Source organism: Bos grunniens, chromosome 22 (genome assembly GCF_055505025.1).
Source record: "Bos grunniens cultivar Pamir isolate PY7600 chromosome 22, Bosgru_T2T1.0, whole genome shotgun sequence".
NCBI lineage: Eukaryota > Metazoa > Chordata > Mammalia > Artiodactyla > Bovidae > Bos > Bos grunniens.
Window position 1 is genome coordinate 7945571 of NC_141186.1, and position 20336 is coordinate 7965906.

The 20336-nt window shown below is 51.2% G+C and overlaps 2 protein-coding genes across 12 annotated transcripts in view; one reads left to right on the forward strand and one right to left on the reverse strand.

Moving 5' to 3' along the window:
* Positions 1–6959, forward strand: part of FBXL2 (F-box and leucine rich repeat protein 2) — a 77307-nt gene extending 70348 nt beyond the window's left edge. The window contains exons 13-15 of the mRNA XM_086365705.1: positions 467–523; positions 4980–5192; positions 6061–6959. Of these exons, the coding sequence (XP_086221831.1) occupies positions 467–523; positions 4980–5192; positions 6061–6168 (378 nt within the window). The 3' untranslated portion in view covers positions 6169–6959. The remainder of the gene's footprint in view (positions 1–466; positions 524–4979; positions 5193–6060) is intronic.
* Positions 6960–7965: 1006 nt separating this feature from the next.
* Positions 7966–20336, reverse strand: part of UBP1 (upstream binding protein 1) — a 64935-nt gene continuing 52564 nt past the window's right edge. For 5 of the 11 annotated variants that reach the window (XM_086365693.1, XM_086365695.1, XM_086365704.1 and 2 more), the window contains 8 exons: positions 19875–19978; positions 17646–17700; positions 17311–17404; positions 14679–14769; positions 13955–14061; positions 12919–13061; positions 12163–12214; positions 7966–9826 (listed from right to left, as the gene is read on the reverse strand). In XM_086365693.1, coding sequence (XP_086221819.1) covers positions 9789–9826; positions 12163–12214; positions 12919–13061; positions 13955–14061; positions 14679–14769; positions 17311–17404; positions 17646–17700; positions 19875–19978 — 684 coding nt within the window. In that variant the 3' untranslated portion in view covers positions 7966–9788. The remainder of the gene's footprint in view (positions 9827–12162; positions 12215–12918; positions 13062–13954; positions 14062–14678; positions 14770–17310; positions 17405–17645; positions 17701–19874; positions 19979–20336) is intronic. The other 6 variants (XM_086365696.1, XM_086365694.1, XM_086365702.1 and 3 more) reach the window with 3 other exon arrangements.

Sequence of the window (20336 nt, forward strand, 5' to 3'; positions counted from 1 at the left end):
GGTGCTGGCACGCTCTGGTCTGGAGCCTCCTTGGCCCAGCACGGGTGTCAGGGCGAGGCGTACACTCTGGGCTGTTCTCAGTCATCAGAGCTGAGTTCAAGATAGTACCATCTTTTGCCAAACTTAAAAAAAAGAAAGAAACCCTCATTTCCACATAACTTCTGGGAGAAAAAAGCTTGCATGCCGAGAGATGAGGCAACTGCACAGAGAAGAATCCTGGGCCCCCTGCCCCACCCCCGCTTTGTGCCTTGCACCGTGTGGGGGTCCAGGGTAAAGACAGAACAGCTTCGCAACCCGGGGAGTAAGCAGATTTGAGGTTGCTGGTGAGGAGAGAGCTCCCAGCCCGCGTGTGCTTGACGTGGGTTTTTAATTCTCTTTTGCACCGTTTGGTTCTTGTGTTCAGAAGCGGGGTTAGGTGGTACGCTCCGGTGTGGAAGCCACACTGACACAGCATGTTTCTCTGCAGATAACCGACCGCACGCTCACCCAGCTCTCCATTCACTGTCCTAAGCTGCAAGCCCTGGTGAGTCAGCTCTTGGTGGTGGACTTACCTCTCAGGGATGAGAGATGCCCCACCACCCTGCCCCACTACCGCAGGAACCTCCTGTCTGGAAGGGTGTCGTCCATCATCCTTGGTTTCAGGGATCTGTTAGTTGGGCTGACTTGGGAGGTAGAGAATCTACGTGTTACTGTTTTCGTTTTTGGATGTGAACCTAATACAGGGACCCAGGTCCTTACACAAATTCACGGTCAACCTGTCGAGTGAAAAGGTCATGTGTCTCTGCGGAGGGGGGATTAGTGAGTATACCGAAAGGTCCAGAATGAGCGGTGAGGAGTGCTGCACTCGGGCACGCGGGCCTCGCACACGTGTTCCACCTGCTGTGTGAACTTGGCCGCCTGCTCCCCCAGATACCCAGACTCGATCCCAACAGCCCTGCCAGGCGGGCACCATGGACACCCCATTTTACCAGCAAGGAAGCCGAGGTGCGGAGCGCTTCAGAAACGTGCCATTTGCAGAGCTGCCCAGATGGTGAGGCTTCCCTGGGCTCTGGTCTGCCCACTGTCCTGGGATGTCAGCAGGGTTTTATAGCATCATCAAAGCGCCATCTGGCCTGAGTTACTCCCCCCTCGCCCCCAGTTCCCCTTATTTCCACATTTCTCCTGGGTCCTTCTCCCTCAGGCACAAGCGTGCTAGGCTTTGGACAGCTCTGGGACTGTCTTTTGGAGTTTGGGGTCAGATTTCAGAGCTAGTCAGGACCTACCTGTTTCCAGATTTTCCACGAAACGGTTTCCCTGTACTGTATCTGCCGACGATTTTGCACTTCTCGTGTCTTCACTCCCAATTGGTTGTGATCCGGTTTCTAATTGACAGAACCTGCTCCTCAGATGGGATTTCTCCACCCCTTGTCCCCGAGGTGTGAGGAAGGTCAGGAGTCCCGGGCTTTGTTCTGGTTTAACCTCCTTCCCCTCGGTTGCCCAGAGGCTCTCTCTCTGCCTTTCCCTGACCCTGAGATACCCTGGTCTTGGACTCCCACCAGCTCCCCAGCTCCTGGAGCGCGGGGTGCACTCCAGCAGGAAATGTTATTCAAAGACTGCTGTCCCCAGCGGTGGTTCCAGTGACGGAAATCTTCTGTTTTCCCCTGTACTCATACAAGCAACCCCCAGAAAGAGGACTTAAGAGACACTCTAAGAAAACCCCAAATAAGGGCCTCAAGTAAAGAAAAAGAGAAAAAAGCATGGAGGATTATTAGAAGAGCAGGGAGACAGGTGAGCCGAAATCCAGATTTAGCCAGTGTGTCTTGTGGGAGGGGCGCCCGAGCCAGACCTTGCCCTAGGCTCTGGAGAGTGACAGGGTCAGGGGAGTGGCTTTACCCTAACCCAGAAGCTGCGGGGCAGGGTGCGTCTGGGTCCCTCTGAGGGAGCTCCAGGGCCTTCCCCACTCTGAGGGCGGGTCTGGGTCCCTCTGAGGGAGGCCCCAGGGCCTTCCCCACTCTGAGGGCGGGTCTGGGTCCCTCTGAGGGAGGCCCCAGGGCCTTCCCCACTCTGAGGGCGGGTCTGGGTCCCTCTGAGGGAGGCCCCAGGGCCTTCCCCACTCTGAGGGCGGGTCTGGGTCCCTCTGAGGGAGGCCCCAGGGCCTTCCCCACTCTGAGGGCGGGTCTGGGTCCCTCTGAGGGAGGCCCCAGGGCCTTCCCCACTCTGAGGGCGGGTCTGGGTCCCTCTGAGGGAGGCCCCAGGGCCTTCCCCACTCTGAGGGCGGGTCTGGGTCCCTCTGAGGGAGGCCCCAGGGCCTTCCCCACTCTGAGGGCGGGTCTGGGTCCCTCTGAGGGAGGCCCCAGGGCCTTCCCCACTCTGAGGGCGGGTCTGGGTCCCTCTGAGGGAGGCCCCAGGGCCTTCCCCACTCTGAGGGCGGGTCTGGGTCCCTCTGAGGGAGGCCCCAGGGCCTTCCCCACTCTGAGGGCGGGTCTGGGTCCCTCTGAGGGAGGCCCCAGGGCCTTCCCCACTCTGAGGGCGGGTCTGGGTCCCTCTGAGGGAGGCCCCAGGGCCTTCCCCACTCTGAGGGCGGGTCTGGGTCCCTCTGAGGGAGGCCCCAGGGCCTTCCCCACTCTGAGGGCGGGTCTGGGTCCCTCTGAGGGAGGCCCCAGGGCCTTCCCCACTCTGAGGGCGGGTCTGGGTCCCTCTGAGGGAGGCCCCAGGGCCTTCCCCACTCTGAGGGCGGGTCTGGGTCCCTCTGAGGGAGGCCCCAGGGCCTTCCCCACTCTGAGGGCGGGTCTGGGTCCCTCTGAGGGAGCTCCAGGGCCTTCCCCACTCTGAGGGCGGGTCTGGGTCCCTCTGAGGGAGGCTCCAGGGCCTTCCCCACTCTGAGGGCGGACCTGGTAGCCATGCCTCTGGCCCCAGGTGGAGCCAAGGGTGAGCGGCAGCGGGTGGTGGTGGACACGAAGCCGGTGCTTGCCTCCCTGGGGAAGGGCTCTGCTGCCTCCCCAGGGGGCCCTCCCCTAGCCCCGAAGCTGAGAGGCAGGGTCCAGAATTGTGAAACGTGTTTATCTTTCACTAAAGCTGTGCAAGCAGGAAGCTGTGAGGGGAGTGGCCCCTAGCAGGTGACGCTCACACCTCATCTGCTGCACTTCAGTCCCAGCTGTCCTGTTCATTTTTCATATGAATGAGGCAAGTGTGTGTACACACCCCCCTCTTCCCCTCAAGGAACTGCTCTGTGACAAGGATGGGCCTTGTCCTCTCAAAAACCCTGAGTCTAGAAGGCTATCTGAAAGGGAAACTGAAGCAAACAAGGGGACTCCAGATTCAGAAGAGCCCAGAGGAGCGCAGGGAGCTTGTGCAGAGGTTAAGGCGCCTCCTTGGTCCTTGGGTTTGCAGCCTGCAGGATATCCGTCAGTGGTTTCAGTGACACTGGGAGGCTGGCTTCCACTTAGTATCAGAGCCAGTTTTTTGGGCTTTTAAAAAATATCAGTGCAGCTCATTTCTCCTAGAAGCTATCCAAGAATTTTAGCTATTAAAGAATAAAGAATTCTAGCCAATAAACACTGTGTTCCTTTGTGGACACTACAGTGGTTTAGCTTCTACCCTGATTTATTACAGCCTTTACCAGTGAGATTTATGCTTTCATATATGTTGTTATAATTAGTGCCCTTTTTAGCTTAACAGAGTCCCTTGAACACTTCCTGTAAGGCAGCTCGTGTGTGTGGCGCATGCTGCGCTGCGTGGCTCCGAGTATCTTAGTTCCCCAGCCAGGGATGGAACGTGGGCCCGGCAGTGAAAGCCCTGAGTCCTAGTCAGTGGACCACCAGGGAATTCCCACCTCTCCCCCAATTCCAAGTGATAACCTTGCTGGTAGTCTTGGTTGGAATTTTTTACCCCCTTCTTTCAGCACTTATATTGCGCCCCTCCATTCAGGCCTGCCTGCAGAATTTCTCCGGAAAAATCTGCCGGTAGTCTTATGGGAATTCCCTTGCACATAACAAGTTGTTTTTCTCTTGCTGCTTTTAAGATTCTTTAACTTTTCACATTTTAATGATAATCCCTTATAATGAAAATGTTAGTCCACTTGATGCTGTCCTGTAAGTCTGTTAGACTGTCTTTATTTTTTCCCTTTCTGCTGCTCTGATTGGGTGATTTTCACTACCAGTTTTTCAAGTCTCTGGTCCTTTTATCTGCTTCATCCAGTCTGCTCTGAAACCCTCTGCCGTGGTTTTCAGTTCAGGGCTGTTCTTCAGCTCTGTGGCCTCTGGTACTTTGCCAGAGGAGGGTGTGGATGCCTCTCTGGGGGCCCAGCAGAGGGCGAGCGCATCTGCCTGCCTTGGCTGGGAGCACGTGTGGGGGCCTCTTGATGGCACCTAACCTGAAGGCTGCCCCATCAGCTCCCGGGCAAGCACACAGGCCTCTTGCCAGAAAGACGGGCTGTTTCAGCCTGCTGCCTGTAGAGTGCCTGGGGGTGGTAGTCTGCCAAGAATCTCTTCTCATGTTAAAAGTCCACGAGACCTGGGAATACAAGCCCCCTTTGGCCATCAGGGTCAGGTGAGCAAGGAGCGTCCCATATACAAAGACAGGGGCACCAGGCAGCTGTGAAACCTGCCTCTGGAGACGCTGGTGCCCCGTGTGGGGTTCACTGAGAAACGCCAGGTTTAGAGTTCCCTCCTGATGGGGGTCTCTGCCCTCAGGGGTGGGGTTCATGACAGGCCGTGGCCTCCTCTGCCCACTTGCACCGGCTCCTCTCCTCTGCCCAACGTGGAGAAGTTGGCCAGCTGGTTTTTGTGTTTTTTTCCGGAGGCAGCTGGTCCCTGTGTAGCTGTAGACTCGCTGTTTGCGGGAAGAGGTGAGTTCAGGGTCCTCTCGGCGCGGACCGTCCCCTGCAGTGTCGGTTCCATCCCTACCCCGGGGGGGACGATGAGAGAGGCCGCTGCCCCCAGGCCCAGCCTCCCTCCTCCGAGCCGTGGTTTCTGCAGACACCGCCCCTCCCCTCCTTCCAGAGTCTGTCCCACTGTGAGCTCATCACGGATGACGGCATCCTGCACCTGAGCAACAGCCCCTGTGGCCACGAGAGGCTGCGGGTGCTGGAGCTGGACAACTGCCTGCTCATCACCGATGTGGCCCTGGAGCACCTGGAGCACTGCCGTGGCCTGGAGCGCCTGGAGCTCTACGACTGCCAGCAGGTCACCCGGGCCGGCATCAAGCGCATGCGGGTAAGCGGGGACAGCCGCCTCGCTGGCAGAGCTGTTCAGGCGACAGCAGGCACGGAGAGTCAGCCTCCGTTTCCTCCGTTCTGCCTGGGGCCGAGTTATGCCAACTACCTCCTTGCTTGCTAAGTCACTTCAGTCGTGTCAGACTCTGTGCGACCCCATAGACGGCAGCCCACCGGTTCTCCAGGCAAGAACACTGGAGTGGGTTGCCATTTCCTTCTCCAGTGCATGAAAGTGAAAAGTGAAAGTGAAGTCGCTCAGTCGTGTTCGACCCTCAGCGACCCCGTGGACTGCAGCCTTCCAGGCTCCTCCGTCCACGGATTTGGGATTTTCCAGGCAAGAGTACTGGAGTGGGGTGCCATTGCCTTCTCAGAACTACCTCCTTAGACTTCTCAAAATCTTCTTATATTAGCATCCACCCTGGAAGATTCAGCTTCTAGAATGGGTCTGGGCAGAAGAACCAAAGGCACTGTCAGTAGGCTTGACCTTTGCTAATTCCCAGGTAGAGAGCCTTAGTAGTGGCGGCGTCGCTTCCCCGCGTAGCCCACCTGCGCTGCCCTTGCTCTTGAATATGCTTAGAAGCTCAGGCAGCTCTGCACGTAGACCCCAAGCAGGCCTCGGTGTTACCCATCACCACTTGGTTTGCACCCAGGGACGGGGACCGCCTCTTAGCTTCAGAAGGTGCTGTTTTCGGGGTGGGGGGGTGCGAAACAGGAGCAGCTTTAGCGCACACCCCAAATTCTGTTGAGACGATGTGCCGAACGGTAGGATGAACGAGTTCCACGTGGGGCGCTGCGGGCTTTCCTGGGGTCACGCGGGTAGCTCCCCCCCTGCCCACAGGTCTGAAGCCGGCGCGCCCCTCCGCTTTCAGGCGCAGCTCCCTCACGTCCGAGTCCACGCCTACTTCGCTCCCGTCACCCCGCCCACGGCCGCGGGCGGCGGCGGGCCGCGGCTCTGCAGGTGCTGCGTCATCCTCTGACGGCCGCCCGCGGGCCGCGCCGCCCTGCCGGGCACTCGGTGTGCCGCTCTCCACCGTCTCTGGCTCTCTTGATTCTCCGGTGAGAAAGGCGTTTACAGGTAAAAGACTTGAGCAGGGACTGCGGTAACTCTGGTGATCGTTTTTACCTTTGTTCTGCCGTGATGCAATCAGTTCAAAGCTTTGTGTCAGCTAACAAAGCAGGGGTGGTCTTAGTGCAGCCAGGACCGCAGGGAAACCTGGATCTCAGGAGGCGGTGCTGCCCTGGGCACAACATTCCCACCCTCGGCTTTGCCAGCGTTCCTCAACAGACCATCAGTGTTAGCACAAATTGAGCAGAAAAATAAGTTGATTTTCTACCTGATACTGAAGCCAATGACCTCCTTTTATTCATTTTGATTAGCAGGACTTTTCCACTTTGAAGGTTAAAGTAGCAACTTTATTGAAGTAACCATATTGCAAATTCACAATGCCTGACAGTTTTCTATTTGGAGACTTACTTGGAAGGCAAGGTAATAGGTTTCCATGAGACACCAAAGAATGAGGACTCTAGAAAGGGTGGAGCAGGGTCTCTACCTTTCTGTCAACTCACCCTAGGTCCTCTCGGGGACCAGCAACAACGAAAGCAACTCAGACTTCGTGCTGCCTGATTACAAATCGTAAGCTCTGGAGCACAGAATGTGTTTTTGTTAAAGAGCTAATCCTGTCATCTCTCACAGAATTTGGGGGACCTTAAAAAGAATTTAGGGCTCAAGTTATCTATAATCAATTAAAAATAATGGATGCATGTAGAATGGGTGTGATTTTTTTTCCAAGTTTATTTTAAGTCTTAGAAATCAAGTTACACCAGAACTATTCAAAAATTTTACACACTTAAAACTCAGCTCAGTGAAGGGTTGGCACCTTTGAGACTTATATAAAGGTGAATAAACCATTGCAGTCAGAGGGTTTTATTGCTATTATCTTGTGGCAGACATATCTGACCAGAACCATTTTCCAAACTCAGGCATTCTAATGTTATCTGAAATCTGATAAGTTGATCTGGTTTCTACTCTGTGCTGCCAGACTTGTGACCTTCACTGAACCTCTGTGCTAACCCTTCTTAGCAACCAAACTTAAAAGCCCAGAGCTCCTGAGAAGCTGAAGAGAAACAGCAAAAGAGAAATTTCCCACGACCAGAAATAGTTCTAATAGAGTTAGGGTTCTATTAGGTGAAAAGTTTTAGAATCATTTAGAATACAAGACCTCAGTTGCATTCTGGGGAGAGAAGGCAGATAAGTCAATTAAGAGGATTATCAGAAAAAGCATTAGTCCTGGTGATTTTGCAGCCTTATATACTCTAGTATTTCCTGATCTAAAAGTTGTATGTATGCCATAGCAGTTATTTAAACATACATCTACATGACTGTGTATGGGGGAAATGGGGGCTGCAGAAAGCTATGAGTATAGTTTCCATTTTAAAAATTTAAATGACCAGGACCTTCCACACATTATCTCTTTGGAGCATGGATACAACCTCTCAAAGCTGTTGGACTCTGGCTGAATGACACAGGACTGCAGTTACAAAGCAGCAGGACCTCTGTAAGGAGAGCAGGTTTGCTTCCTCTTTAAAATGTAAGCCATGACCTGTCTGTGCTCGGTTGCATTTGCTTTGAGAAAACAACAAACTGAAAGGAACACACCCCCCAGCTCTTCTGACGCCCTCTGGACCCGTGTGCACTCAGAACACACATAGTGAGCTGCTTGATTCTAGGGCATGAAGTGCAAGGGCAGGAACTTGGATTTTAAATGAGACACACATTTGCAAAAACAATCGGAAAACATTTATTATACTGAAATGTGTACATCCTACTATTAAAAAAACAAAGTAGCAAATTTGCTGGTGCCATAATTTAACCTGTTTCACTGGGACAGACTAATGTTCAATGCTGCTTGGTGTAATTTCAAGTTTGACGAGCTCTTTTTTTAACCCCACTTGTAAAAACCTGATGAATTCAAAATAGCACACAGCATTAAATGACATTTATTGTTCCATAAATCTTGAGACTCAAAAAGGAATGCTAAATAGACAAGCAAAACTCTAAAACAATGAAGAGAGAGCTCACTTCTTTCCCAAGTGATTGGTACAGAAAACATGTGGTCGTAGGAAAGCAAAGGGGGAATGACAGAAAGGAACGCGCTCCAGCTTGGCGTCTATACAAGTGAGGGATATTTTCAGGCCAGAGATGGAATATTTAAGGATCGTACTTTTTCTTTTAATATCAAATAACCCCCTTTATGAATAAAACAAAATACAAAGCTTTTACCCACTGGAGCAGTTTTGTCTTTGGGGAGAGATTTCAAACTCAAGCATCAAATAAAACACTCAAAACCAAGATGCTGGGTAAACAGACAGAGATGGTGTAATTAAAATGCAATTGAAGTTTTTTTTTTTAAATTGTGTCTAGTACACCACAGGCCTCAAATGCTTGCTGATGAACTTTGGGAAGGCTTTGGGTGAAGGGAAGAGAGAAAGATAGTAGAAAAAATTGCAAAAACAGTGATTCCCTTTGAAAAGTATACTGGCCGACAAGCATTTGGTTTTGTGAAAGAGGCACTCTTTTTATAGAAGAAAAAAGCTATCATGTGGTGTCTAAAAGTCCCTAAATAATCTCCAGAACGTTACCCATGATCGCACTAAAGCTCCGTGTTGGAGGAGTGAGGGATTTTGACGGTGCAGATAGTGTTTGTGATGTCTAGTGTTCCGAGGATAATTTCAACTCCTGATGATGAAGACCCCTAACACCAAGTTACGAGCTATCACGCTGTTTTGTCCTGCTTAGGTGTATTTCCAATGTCCAGGACAGGACTTTAAAAATGTTTAATAGGAAGGGGGTGGGGGGAGGCGGTTGCTAAATGGTTGGAGACAGAAAAAGGAGAAAGAAAACCACATGAGTTTAAAAGGCATTGGGATTCAAAAATGAAAACCAGAAACAAATGCTAAAAATGGAAGCAGAAGCAAAAAGTTTTCCAATAAATCTGTGACAAAGCAAGAACACAGAAGTCTTTGTACCTATTAGGATTTACACTGATCCTCTCACCAAGGTACTCTTGATAATGCAGTTTGCTTCAAGCCTGTCTTCCTGGCTTGGATCCTCCCCGATCCGGCATGATCCCGCAGACGCACACCCTTAGACATGATTTTCGGAGAAGCGCCGCGCCTCTCCCCTGACCGCCGGTCCGCCAGTGTCTGCGGCGGCCTGTCCCCGCCCAGGTCAGCAGAAGGTCCAGGCCAGACACCACACTGGCCCAGAAATGTCAATGCCCACAGTACGTCTACATTCATCTCCAAACCGCATACAGTGTAAAAAGACAGCAGAGGCTGCTCTGGAACTGTGCACTGGCCTCGGGTAGGGGGCAGGCGGCCACCTGCGCAGGCCGCGTGCGCTGTCCCGGCGAGGCCGCCGCGGGCACTGGGGCAGGCGCGCCTCTCGTCCAGCTCATTAGGAAGGTCATCCTATGTTTTCAATATGAAACATTTCATACGGTAAAATCCAATCCCAAGACTTCTTGGATTCAGTCTTCACACACTTTTAAGCGTGACTTTTATTTGGTGCTGAATAGAGTTCAGACTACGGAAGACGTCACTTCAAAATGATGTGGACGCCACCACCATTTTCAGCTGCGGAAAAAGGAAGGGACGTTACCGCTCGACGTTTTTGTTTTTTTACTAGACTGGAGAATCAAGACTAAATTGAGCTAGTTCATATTGATGTATGCAGAAATGAAACCAATATTGTAATGCAAGTATCCTTTGATTAAAAATAAATCTAAAAACATAACTCACTAAAAAAAAAGAAAAGAAAATATTAAACATTGCTCTCACCCTACAGCCTCCTAGCCCAGCTCAGAGTATTGTAGATGAAAAAAGCTGATTAACCTGCTCCAGCCCCCCGCCCCAAAACATCATGTCCACACTCCCTCTGCCGCTTGTCTGAGCACATGGCAGAGACCATCGAATAAACTGGATACTTATACCCACCTTTTCTGGAATAATTACTAATCACCAGCTTTGCCTGCTGGCCTAGTGTTTCTCAGGAGATGGCGAGAAGCAGTGCACGCATTCATCAAGGAACAAATGAAATCTGTCATAAGGACAAATGTCTAAAACCAGGACACTGAGATGGGGGGCATCCTGTGATGCCTTACACTAGACGCGCACTGCCGTCACAGGACACAGCCACACGCTCTGAACTGCCTTTGTTACAGACAGTGTCGGTTTTGCAGACTAAACACTATTGCTTTGAGTGAAAAACGGAGGAAAGGGTGCTAGTCTTAACAGGGCTGTGTACAGAAAACAGCAGGGGGTCAGTTCACAGTCTCAACAGCCCTGCAGGTACCTTGCTGGCTTGAGGCACGTCCAGCAGGGTGAAGGCCTCAGTTCAGCCCCTCGCTTCGAGGGGGGCTACTCTTTTGAGTAACTTACCAGGAAAAAGTGACACAGGACATCTTGCTCTTTGAGGTGCAGTTTTCTTGCGAAGACTGGATTTAGATCTTAAAGGTCTCTTCTCATAATAACTTGACATTTAAGAAACCCTCCTTTAACTAACCCTTTAACTGGAAGTCTCTTGAGCCCCATCTGGGCCTGCTCTTCACATTCTCTCCCTCCATAACCTGAAGGATTTCTACAGCTTTGAATCACCAAAGACACGCTGAAGGTTAAATTACATCTAAAATCCAAGTATCTCCTGCCAGCCCCAGCGGGTATAATTAACTGGACATTGCCATGTCCTAAAATGAAATCTCAACTTTTTGCAAACTTATTTTTTAATGGATCTCAAATTCTGTGACATATTTAATCAAGTTGTTTACATTAAAAAGTACTGATTTTAAAAACTAAAAACTGCCACACACAAATGGTCCACAAGTCTCCTTTCCTTCTGAAAGTTTTATGATACATTGTTACCACTAAGCAGACTTTTTACTATTAAATGACCAATTGACACAAATAGTTCTGAGACTGTTCCTCCACCCCTGATTAACTAGGGTGATAATATTCACTCAGCCTTCTGAGCTTGCTAGCCAGAGGTGGGAAACCTTGCCAGCTCCAGCTGCCTTCTTGTCCACTGCTCTGATGACACCCCAGCAACCATCGGTCCCAAGTCACGTGCAGCAGCCCAAAGAGGGTTGGAGGCGCTCTCAACGCTACCTTCCCCTCCACTGTGGCCACCGCCTGCGCAGCTGCTCCTGTAAGAGTCACGGCCGCTGCTCCTCCCGTGTGGGGCTCGGCAGGCCCTGTCACTGTCCAAAACCCCCTGCCCTCTGGCCTAGATGACACCTCCCGCCTCCACTTCTCCCGCCTTCTGTCTCTACAGAGTTGGAACAGTGGCAGAAAAGCCAAGCGCACGCACGCTATTCGTTTGTTTACAAACAAATCGCTGACTGTGCAGTGCGCTGCAAAGTCTAAGCTCCCACCACTACACTGCCTACCAGACTTGGCTCCTGCTTTGCTGGCCCGCAGGCCTCCAGAGCAGCCCAGCCCCTTTCTCTGCGACAGCCTCGCCCCGCCTGGGTGCTGCTCCTCAGAGACCGCCTAAGAGCTTTGTGTGCCCAGCCCAGACGCCTGTGTCCATGAGCACCACGCTTCCCCATTCCTTCATGGCAGCTAAACTCCGTATTTGTAATTTGCGTGCATCTGTTGACTTTTTCTGGTTTGCTTTCCCCACTAGAGCAGGGGAAGACCTCTCCAGCACTGACAGCATGTGTCTGACATGAGGTGCTCAGTGAAATGTTGGCTGAATAGACTGGGATTTTTCTCCAGGCATCCAGAAGGATGGACTCCTCTTATTCGCTAATTTCTGTTTCTGTCATGAGACAGTGTCTGACTTCATCTTTCAAACTTACTTAAGATTGGTAAAACCAGCATTTGCAAAGCCAGACACAAGATGACTGCTGATTTCAGGCATGCCATCTTTCATGATTCTAGCATTTCAAGACACACACACACATGCAAAGTACCTTTTACTGTGGAGAATAAAAAACAACTCTCATCTTGAAAGTTCTGAACCATCTAGAAGGATAAAGCAGACGTATAATTAATATCCAAGTGTCTTAACTGATTAGGGAAGATTAAAATTTGTGAGAGAAAACTATAAAAACACATATATGGCTGCACAAGTACAGGACTCAACATGCAAAACAGCACTTCACGAAGGCTGTGTGAGGTCACGGGCCTACACCTGGTGTGCGGCCTGCCCTGTGCTGACCTCGTACTCACGGGGGTCCCCGCACTCTGGCCCGGCACCCGTAGGCCCACAGCGGGCGGTCCCCACCGGGCTCTCGGGCACAGACATGGACAAAAAGCTGCTGCAGCTGCGCTTCCATCACTGCTTGCTTCTCACGGAACACGGACAGGGAGAACTGCCCTCCTACCCTGCTTCTTAACACCAGTCATCAGATAGGAAAACAAAAGGAAAGCCCATCCAGATGCCTCGCTTTTACATAAAAAGGGTCAAAACCCCAGGAACTTGGAGTCTCCCCATGACCGGTGTCAGAGTTCAAAGCTGGTGGGAGCTGAGCCGTGGTTCTCCTTAATCTGCATTCCTTCTGCCACCCAGGACACCTCAACTCTTGGTTATAAATTCCTCCCAATTTTGATTCCCAACTCTGACTCATGAGTACTGGCAAAAGAGGCCACAGAGTTTTCCTACAGCTCTTCAGCAGTACATACAAAAGCAAACACCAGTGTAAAGGAGGAAAGGGCATGCCAGTTACCTGATCACTAACAAGAATGTGAATACCAGTGGGACCCTGTCTGTAAACCTGGTTAATTTGGTGGAAAGGAATATTAAACACCAGCGCAAGTTTTCTAGCAACTTCTGAGGCAACCATTTCTTCCAAGTAGATTGCATGATAAACTGAAATAAAAAATACGAACAGCATTTTAAGCAGTCATCTTTGATCTGTTTTCCACCTAATCTATGGGAAGGTCACACCTTTCAAAGTACTAAAGAAATAAGATACAAAAAAGATGAGTATTTCCCCCTTGCTACCCATTTAAATATATTATTTATGCGTACACATGTAATTAACATTAACCTGTACAAAAATATCTGTGGTTATAATTTTTTATTAAACGCAAACAGGAACAGAGTACAGATGGGCACAGAGGATCACTGTGGAGCAATGAGACTAAAACTGGATGATGGCAATGGCTGCAGATTGTGGATATACTACCCTTGAACTGTATACTTGCAATGGAAGGATTTTATGATATATAAATTATAGCAAAATAAAGTTGTTTTCAAAAATAGTGTTTCTAGCAATATATAAAAAGAACTCCAAAGAGGTCACAGTTTTTGATTCAGTAAACCTACTAGAAATTTATCTTAAAGAATAAAACCTACGTGTCCCCCAAAGGATTCAGAACAGTGTGAAAGACAGTGCAAGAGAAGCTAAGGAAGCGGCCGCCAGGCCCAGGAGGCTGCTGGCTCCAGAGAAGCCCTGGGCCCCGGAGGCTGCTGGCTCCGGAGAAGCCCTGGGCCCCACGGAGACAGCACACCTGCAGGGAGCCGGGCCCCCGCAGGTCCTGCTCAGCTACTGATGAAAGCCAAACAGGGATAAGGAGCTCTGGGGCAGGGCCTGCACGCGTTCTCATAAGATGAAACTTAATCAGAACAGCTGAGAAGGGCGCTGCCTCTCAGCGGCCGCCTCGACCAGGCGGCCCCCACCCACTCCGCAGGGCAGTGACAGGAAGCAGAGGGTACCCCCGCCCATACCCACCCCCGCCATACCCACCGACCATACCCACCGAAGGGCGTGGCGCTGCCGCTCTCGCCCCCACCCGCCGCCGGCTGCTGCCCCTGCGGCGCCGGCTGCTCGCGGCAGACGTAGAGGGTCAGGCGGGGCCGCACCGACCTGCAACCAGAAGACAGCGCTCGTGAGCCGGGGGCGGCGCTGCGCATGGGCAGCTACGCGGGCGCTAGGGGCTAGTTCCTTAGGACTTGACAAGGCTACTTCATTATACGAGACAATTTACCGATAAGAATATAAAAACACACACCTCACACCAACTATCACAGGTTAGCACAGGTGGTCTAATCTGATGATCCAGACTGTAAACCATTGAGATGGTCAGATAGATGCTGGTGAATTTAAGTTTCAACGTTATATCAGCAGTTTAACATCAGTAAAATTCAGTTTAACGCAATTCTCACACCACAAGTCTAGAAATAGCAACGACAGTAAATGGATCTTGAAAGCCAACAGTTTACATTTCTAACAACTGTTCAGTAGTGTCACATGACCAGAGCTGACTGAAACGAGAAGTTTGTTTTCTTGGCAGCAAGCCCAGTCGTGCAGGCCCCATTTCTAGTCTGGGGTCCGCCGCTGCCCTCAGTGCCTGGGCCGCATCTGGGCCTGCCTGAAGGCGCGCGCACGGTGGCCCAGCGTGGCCCAGCTGCCCACAGCCCCGCACGAACAAGGGCAGGGCCTCATTTCAAGCAGAACAGCCCCTTTTAAACTCCATGTTTTACCTTGACTTCAGGGAATTATAGAGCCGGATCCCGTCGGCGGCACCACAGATTTGCACTAGGTCCTCCTTGGTCAGTTTCAACAAGTCGGCACCTGGAGAAGAGCAAAGAGAGAATCCTCTCCGGGAACTGGGGGAGACCCAGCAGGACAGGCTGCTTGGCGGCGCCCGACTTCAGTTCAGTGTCCTTCAAAACCATCGCGGCTCTCTTACGTGTACATACCCATGTGAACAACACAGACACACACACGCCTGTCCTTCAGACACAGGATGCCGGCTCTCACATCCTGTGTCAAGGAGGAGCTCGGGAGCCCGGAGGCCGGTTAATCGCAGCGACAAGCGCAGCTGACAGGGCGGACTGTTCCCAGCGCAGGACTGCCGCTAGACCTACTCTGGCTGAGTGGTGCTTGCGAGGATTAACATCATCATGACCCGACAGTTCACCGTGAGATGACCCAGGCCAATCTTTAACTTACAAAAGGAAGCAATTGAAGTCAGACCTGCCCAAAGGCAAGCAGGTTGTCAGCAGAGCTGGGATTAGGCCTCTGTATTCTGTAACCTGCTACATACAGTCCAGCAACAACAACTCTGCCACAGAAGCCAGTTTTAATACAAAAGCATGGCAGAGAACTGCATATTATACTGAAGATTTCCTCTGTAAATATTTGGTGTGTACATGGATGGCATGGTGTCCAGGATTTGCTTTAAAGCAGAACAGAAAAGGGAGGTGGGGGGAGTGGCAGAGAATGAGACTCACAAAGGCTGGTCACCCAGCCTTGGAGCTGGTCGAATGCCACAGGAGCTCTGCAGACAAGTTCAATGTCTGAGTGTGTCCACAGCCTTTTGTTTTCCCCCTTTATTGATGGTCAAGATGCAGTTTATTGGGGAAACTACGATGCCCTCGATTAAATAAAGCATGACTTCCATATGATGAATATCCACTCACATATGTAACAAGATAATGGAGTTATTATCTACTTTTGAAGGCTTGAATGTTACGAGTCTCATAATTTTCTAGTTTGTGAAAGAGAGACCAGAGAAGCACGTCTCCTGTGAGGCACGAGCACCGACGGGGCTGTCTCTCGAGTCAGGGGGCAGAGCCAGGTGCTGTTGCCTCTGCCAGGACCTTCTGCCAACAGGAGCGGAGAGGCGCAACCTGGGAGCACAGCTGCCACCCGCACAGAGCTGGACAGGCACGGTCCTCTCTGAGTGCCTGACGGGCTCGGAGCAGGAAGCCACCTCCCCCACCTCTGGATTGTGGGGCAGCAGAAGGCAGGAGGCCAAGCCCTAGTGACTACCACTCACAAAACCTCAATATGCGTGCGTCTCACAGAACAGGACCCTGGCGCCACCGGCAGGGCTGCCCATCTCCCCAGTGTTCGGGGCTCTTCCCATCTCCCCCGTGAGCACCCCAGGGGCTCCTCCCCAACACACACTGAAATGTGTAGCTCTTCCATAGATAAATCATCAAAGTGTGGATCTCGGCTAGCAAATGAGAAAAAACCCAGTACTTTCATTTTAAAGAGACAAAGTGCTGCCCGAGGAGTGACTGCTCGTGGTACAAGCACAGCAACAGAGGGCTGATGAGACAGGAGCCGTGTTCCTTGGGAGACCAAGCTTTGCTCTGGGCAGCTGGGTGCACATGCTCTGCTCTCTTAAAAGGCTGGGAGAGCCAGCTGCCACCGCACTGTGGCCCCGAAGGAGCCTGGCTGGGCCACGTCATAAGTGTTCTGCAGGGAAAGGGCCAGGGCTACACATGTCTAGGAAACGCTGCCCCTGCTGGCTACTATCGTGCCTCCCAGCGGCCTTCCCACAGAACCCCGGAAGCAGCACTGCCTGGTCCCTTCTAATGTTCCATCTAAATACTTCCTTAGCTTACCAGGCAAGAGAAAACGTGTGTCTGTAAAAATCCGTATCTGAGCACATCCCTACCCTGTATGCTACACAGCAGTGAAGAGGAAGCACTGACACGACGCCTTAGCACCACGCCCTCACATCCATCTGAGAGAAAAGGTAACGTATTATATGATTCCGTTTATGTGACGTTTTCAAAACGACAAAATCATGGAGACAGAAAACAGATTAATGGCTGCCAGATGTTAGGGATGGTGGGAGAGGGGTACTGGTGCTAGGGAGACCCCTGTGGCGGCGTCAGCATTCTGTACCCTGACTCCAGCGGTGGTGGTGGTTATACGGGCCTACGGGTGTGACAGCAATGACGCCATGCACACGCATGGCGGCAAAGCCAAGCTCCTGGTTTTGACACCGAACTACAGCTATGTAACGAGCTGAGTGAAGGGGGCACGGGGACATCTGCGTTATCTTTGCAACTTATGCAAAGCCAAAATTATTTTACATAAACTTAATAAAGTGAAAAAAATTGTGCATAAGCATTTATACCTATGTGAAACAAGGGCGTGTAAACCTGGTGAAACAGCATGGAGTTCCTGTTCTGATACTGCACCAAGGGTCTGCACGATGCCACCGCTGGGGACGCTGGGGGACACAGGGCCTCCCCCACAGGCTTGGGCAGCTTATGACTCTGTACACAGCTTCTGCTCCAGTATTTAATTACGGCCAATAATAGTACAGAACAAGTAAACTGTACGTGTGCGTGTACACAAACACAAGCATACCTAAAAAGTTGGAGAACAGTCTTGTGTAGGAAGAGAATCTGTTTTTGAGCAGCCACTGCTGTGTTTCCTGGATCGTGGCTGAAGGCTGAAGCTGCTGTCAACAGAAGAGATGAACGTAAACGGAGGAAACTATCTAGACCAACACCCGCCCAAGCCGCTGGCATGTTACAGGACATGTAAACACAACACAGAAAGCCTGCACGTTTACAGTTCAGCACACCCACAAAGAGCAGGGGTGTAAGCATTCGGTGACCCGAACAGTGATTCGAGTCTCTGCCAGAGGCTTCACGATGCAGGACCCTGAATGCATGAGAAGTTAGGGTAAAGACACTTACTTCACTAGAGGCCTGTGGAATTCCATCTCCCTGATGATTTGGGGAAGAAGAATTGCTGGGGATAAGGAAGGAAGGAAGAAAAGGGTGATTGTTATATATATATTTTTTAATTAGGACATTAAAGGATACTACGTGAATTTAACACCGTGGGACAGAGCAACATAAATATGCAAAAAGAGTGTCTGCACAACTGGTCAGGGAGTCAGTATGACGATAAGATCAAGACACGAGGGAGTTTCCTGGTGGCCTAGTCGTTAGGCCTTGGTGCGTTCACTGCCATGGTTTGACTCCTGGTTTGGGAACTAAAATCTCACAAACTACACAAATGTGGCCAAAAGAAAAAAAGATTAAGACACCAGAAGATGGTTTCATTTGCAGCCTCTCCATCTGTTTAGCAAGAAAGTCAAGTTTCATGAAACACAAGGTCTCCATTTCCAGGGGTGCCAAGAGAATGAAGGATTCTCATTCATTTTAGGTAGGGAAAAAATACGAGAATCAAGTAAGGTAAACAGTGGAAAATAACAGCAAGAAAGTCTACTTCAATAATGTGCTATAAGAAATGATCTAAATGAACCTAAGCCAAAATAGAAAATAATACCCCTTTAATGAATCCATTTATCCGCTGTTGAAGAGGGTGAAATTCAGGACAACAAAAGGAGCCAGGGTGTGCCGCCATCCTGTGTTTCCAGGGAAGACTGAGAGCAGCTGCGTTGGGGGTACACTTGCCTTCCGGGTCCCTTCTCAGCACCCGCACCCCAGGTTCTCGGGTCCATCATGCCAACTGTTCACTGCCCCCTGCCCACTGGAACCTGAGCTCCTTTGGATGGGGCTTCACTCATCTCCCAGCACCCCGAACAGTGTGGGGACCACAGTGGGGTCCCAGGAAAGATCTGGTGAGCCGGTGTGTGCATGATCTCACCGCTCCCCTCTTAGCTTTCTAAGACTGTTCAGTGCCCTCTGTGGAAACAAGCTGGTCCCACGTCCAGGAGTGACCACCACCTCCTGAAGCACAGTAACCTACGTGGAGACACCTGGCCTCTTATCCATCCATCTCCTCAGGGAAAAGGCCTCCCCCCCCCTTCTTTTTCTCACCAGACCCTGTCAGACTAAATGTTCATGTTCCCTCAAAAAACCACCCTCCTGCAGCGTGATGGATGGTTTATTAGGAGGAGGGCCCTTTGGGACATGATGAGCAGTGGATGGAGCTGTGAGAGTGGAGCCCCAAGAGAGGGATCGGAGAACTGGGAGTGCGCCTCCTCCACTCCGCTCGCTAGCACAGGAATACGCAGGCTCGCAGCCCACAGCCCAGGAGACACTGCTCACCAGGACCATCCTGCAGGCCCCTGGAACCGGGCGTCCAGCCTTCAGACCAGGAGGAGTGACCTCCTGTCGTTTACAAGCCACTCAGTCCGCGGTGTTTAATTACAGCAGCCCGAGCTGAGTCCGACCTTGTGAGCATGTAGTGTAAAAATGAGAATGTTTTCCTTTTTTTCTGGCTGCACCATGTGACTTGTGAGGCCTTCCTGGCCAGGGACTGAACCTGGGCTGCAGCACGAGTGCTGAGCTCTACCCGCTGGGCTGACAGGGAATTCGTTCCTCTGTGGTTTTAACTCTATTATGAAAGTTGTGTTCCTTCCCAGTAAGAAGCGTCCCGAGAGTGAGGACCCTCTCAGGACTACTCACCAGGTGCTGCTGCTGACAGGCCAGAAGAGAGGACGGACAAAGCCCACCGTGCCCACTTCTGAAACCAGAGCAAGCCTTTACAAGTGAAAAGTCTTTCCTCTAAGTTTAAAGACTTAATTTTTTTAAAAATTAGTGTCTTTGGGAGAGGCAAGAAACAGGGCAGAAAATAATCCTTGTATGCTATGGTGAACATCAAAGACCAGTGTACCTTATCATAAACACAACCACAACCTATTCAAGCCAGTTTCCCCTTAAGAACTCAGTCTTCTTCTCTCTACCCGTGAACCTCATCAATGTTATTTTTATCTCACAAAGAAAGATATCTTGAAAGCGCACCCTTTTCGGAGTCCCACGGCTTTGAGTGTGTGAGGCACAGGGGCTAGGAAGGAAAAAGCTGGAAGGTGACGACAAGACGATTTTGCTCAGCAACAGACTGTTTTCTCATTTCCACGTACCCCAGACACACACCCAAAGGCCACCGTGACTTAAGAGAGGAGCTAAAGGAGCGAGGCCGCCCGGGGCCCCGCGCGTCACGCACGCCGCTACCTGTCCGGGACGCTGCAGGTGCTCGGCGGCGGGGACGTGAAGGTGGGAGCTGCAGATGGGCTGTTGTTCACGTAGGCTGTGGGGGTGTCGGGCCACGGAGAGCACTGCGGGTAGAAACAAAGATCCATGAATGACTCGCTTCTCCAGGATGTGGCAGATATTCTTGTATTCACTCTCTACTCTGGCCAAATCCAAGATCATGAAACACAAGACACCTGACATTCATCAAGCAACCTCACAGAAACACGTCAGACCGACTCTGTGTGTGCGCGTGTGCGTGCATGTGTGTGCATCGGTGAAAATGCTACCTGTTGCAGCATCTAGACCCTGACTACTCTCAGGCCCTGAGGTGACTGAGGACAGCGGCCAACTTGCCTAAAGGCGCTTCAGATGTGCGCTTAAGGATCGCTGCATTGTGATCTTGTGAACGTCCACCTTCTCCTCATCCGTTCCCCAGGAGGT